Source organism: Halyomorpha halys, unplaced genomic scaffold, assembly GCF_000696795.3.
Source record: "Halyomorpha halys isolate HHAL.00 unplaced genomic scaffold, Hhal_1.1 Scaffold727.1, whole genome shotgun sequence".
Lineage (NCBI taxonomy): Eukaryota > Metazoa > Arthropoda > Insecta > Hemiptera > Pentatomidae > Halyomorpha > Halyomorpha halys.
Window position 1 is genome coordinate 253,135 of NW_027107768.1, and position 3,112 is coordinate 256,246.

The following is a 3,112-nucleotide window of genomic DNA, read 5'->3' on the forward strand; positions in this document are numbered from 1 at the left end:
ACCGCCATCTTGTTTTTTTGTATCACGAAGTTATTATAAACAATGAAACTTGGTTAGTTTGCTTTTTGGATAAACAAAGCAATGAATATTAAAATGATACATAAAATAAAACATATTAAAACCATTTATACATCAAAATATACTATTTACTAAAAAAGAGCATATTACAATATATATATATATATTAAATGATCAAAGAACAAATCAGGACCACCTACCTGTTCAACTGGTCCTGATTAGTTCTTTAAGAAAGAATCAGTATGAAGAAAGAAGAAGTAAGAATTGCAAGGTTTTAAACCAATGCCTGTATTTGAGTAAACCCAAGTAATTTTTGTTTCTTTTATTAAGGGGTTTCTTTTTAAATGACTAATAACCTTTTCTCTTAATGCTGGGTATTATATCAGATATTTGCTTATCAAGGAATTATAATAAGTTCTACCAATAACAAACACACTAAAAAATGATTAAAATATAATCTATATACAAATACCATTTGAATGAAATTGTAAAATGAAAAAAAGAACAAATATGGTGAGGTGCGCATCACACATTTTTCATTTACCACTCTACTTTGAGATAAACATAGTCTCATATGTTTCAAAACTATCTATTTATTTATTATTTAGGATGAAAATATATTTCATAAACAGAAAGTGAAATAATTGACACACTAAGTTTAATCAAAATGGTTTGAGCAGTTTTGGGGAAAATCGGAAAAATGTGTAAAACCGATTATATAAAGTGGCACTTCTGTTAAGTTGATTTTATTGAAAAAGTTGCTACAAAATTCTTACAGGGATATACCAGCCTTAAATGTATAATTTCAGTTTTTAAAGACTTTCTTTTTGAGCTAGGCTGTTCACACATAAACACATGGACATAGAGACCATTTTCCAATACTTGTTTATTTGAACCCAGATGACCTCAAAACGTAAATTTCGAAAACTCAAACTTGAAATTTTTCACAATTGCAATACTTCTCATTATATATACCATATATGGGTAAGTGAAAGTAAAAAACTGTTTACATGAGAAGAAAAAATTATTATAACCAACCTCAAAAAATAAAATCAACTCAGTTTTAATAACAACAGTTTTTAATAACCATAATGCCAATTAATTTACCTGTGATACTATTGGTGTCATCATCAAGTCCATCTTGACTATTCAACCTCCCTGAAAATTAAAAGACATAAAATAAATCAAAGAAGCTTTTATAAGAATATTAAGCTACTCTTGGTTGTCCAATATTTAACCTTAATTTAAAAAAAAGAAGTCCTTAAAAATGAAATAAGTCTATCATCAACAAAAGAACTGAGAGAAGCTAAAAAATATAAGAATCATCATCCCGAGCTCAAAAATCCATTACTGGATCTTGTCTGCCTCAAGATTTGTCCTCCATGTTCCTCTATCCTCAGCAGCTGTCCACCAGTTCCTGATTTAAAAGATAGTTTCATGCCGTTTTTCAATTTCAGGTGATTTTTAAATATTGCTCGACTAAACCATGTTAAAGTCTCCTCTTCCCGTTTTAAGCTAATATTTCAAAAGTGATATAAGACCGTCGCTCCTGGGGGTCTTAGCAGGGCAGGGAAGGATTGCCTTTTTTTTTTGTTATGATCACCTCTTGTTAGATTGTGATGTTAAATGATAAAAAATACAATAAATCATTAAATCATTTTATCAGGGGTTGGAAAAATTCAATCAACCTTATGCTATAACTTTAAAATAACACAATAAAAAAAATTTTAAAATCTTAATTCACAGGTTGAATAAAAAAAAAAAAAAAAAAAAAAAAAGAAAATGGTACATTTATGGTTTATAAATAAGAATAGAAAGTTAGTATAGTATAATACAATATAAATCAACTATATTAAATGCATATGAGAAGATGCCAATGAGAGGTAAACAAACACTGGTTGGGTGGTCTCGGCTTATTCCATACTTCCCTTTTTTTCTTATTTAGTTATTCATAAAACTCTTTTGTATTTTTTATTTATACATCATTTATTATCAGTAACAATGAGAACTGGTTATTTATTTCAAATAAATAAAATTAAAGAAACTTTAAAGTAAAATTTGGCATTTAAGCCGTGTAAAACTATTTCAATAAGGAAAAGACCTATCTGATATTAAAAACCAGTTGATTGCTCATTGATTCACAGAGTTTAATAAAAATCTTTAGAGGTATTTTGACAGAGGAGAAAATCGAAAAAATTATTCTATAAATTGGTACTTCCGTTATAAATGGTTGATTTAGGCAAAAGAGTTGCTGTCACATCTCAGGCATATAGTCTCCTTAAATAAGTTTAGGTTTCTTACGACTTTTCGTTTTTGAGCTAGGCTGTTCAGATACACACAGACCATTTTGCGAAACTTGGTTATTTGGACTCAGGGGACCTCAAAACGTGTATTTATGTCAAAAACTCAAATTTGAAATTTAGCACGGTCACAATAATTTCTCTTACTGTATATTCTATACATAGGTAAGTGAAAGTAAAAAAGAATCTAATTATGGAACCAACAATGAGTTTATTACGAATAAATCAAAGTTTTTAGGAACTGTTAAAGCCCAAAAGTTTTGTTTCTTTTTAGGTTAATTTTTCTATTGACTTTCCATGTGATTTTCAAGTTTGTTAGATTTAAGTTTGTTTATTTATTTTTTTTAACTATAAGTAATTTTGTATTTTTAATTTGATACATAAAAATAAGTGATATAAGGAGGTTTAGTGTGTATAAATACACTGCGGAAGTGTAACATGTGCAGAACGATACCGAAGGCAGTGAGGCCAGGGCCTGTATAACCGTAGATGAGGCAGTAGGCAGTGTATTTAGGAGGCATTGGCACGGTGTGAGAGGGCCGTCACTAATTCACGGACGCTCTGCAACTGTTTTTCAGCCAAATTTGTGTTGGCTTCATATTTTTTTTCTTTTTTTCAAATTAATTCAAGTTAATTAACTTATCATTTTATTGTGTAAAGAAAATTGCTTTTTTTTTTTTTTTTTTTATTTGTACATATATATCTAAATATTTTTTTTAGTCCACACTTCATTATTTTAGTTTTTGTAACAATGTAACAGTTCATGTTTTAATTTTTTTTTTTTATATATATAT

General features: G+C 28.4%; 1 protein-coding gene across 3 annotated transcripts in view; it reads right to left on the minus strand.

Annotated features, from left to right (window-relative positions):
• Stim (stromal interaction molecule) overlaps positions 1-3,112 on the minus strand; it is a 131,718-nt gene that overhangs the window by 22,584 nt on the left and 106,022 nt on the right. For all 3 annotated transcript variants that reach the window (XR_010843084.1, XM_067046113.1, XM_014428573.3), the window contains one exon: positions 1,126-1,176. Coding sequence is in view for 2 of the 3 variants with exons in the window: in XM_067046113.1 (XP_066902214.1) it covers positions 1,126-1,176 (51 nt within the window). In the remaining variant the exon portion in view is untranslated. The remainder of the gene's footprint in view (positions 1-1,125; positions 1,177-3,112) is intronic.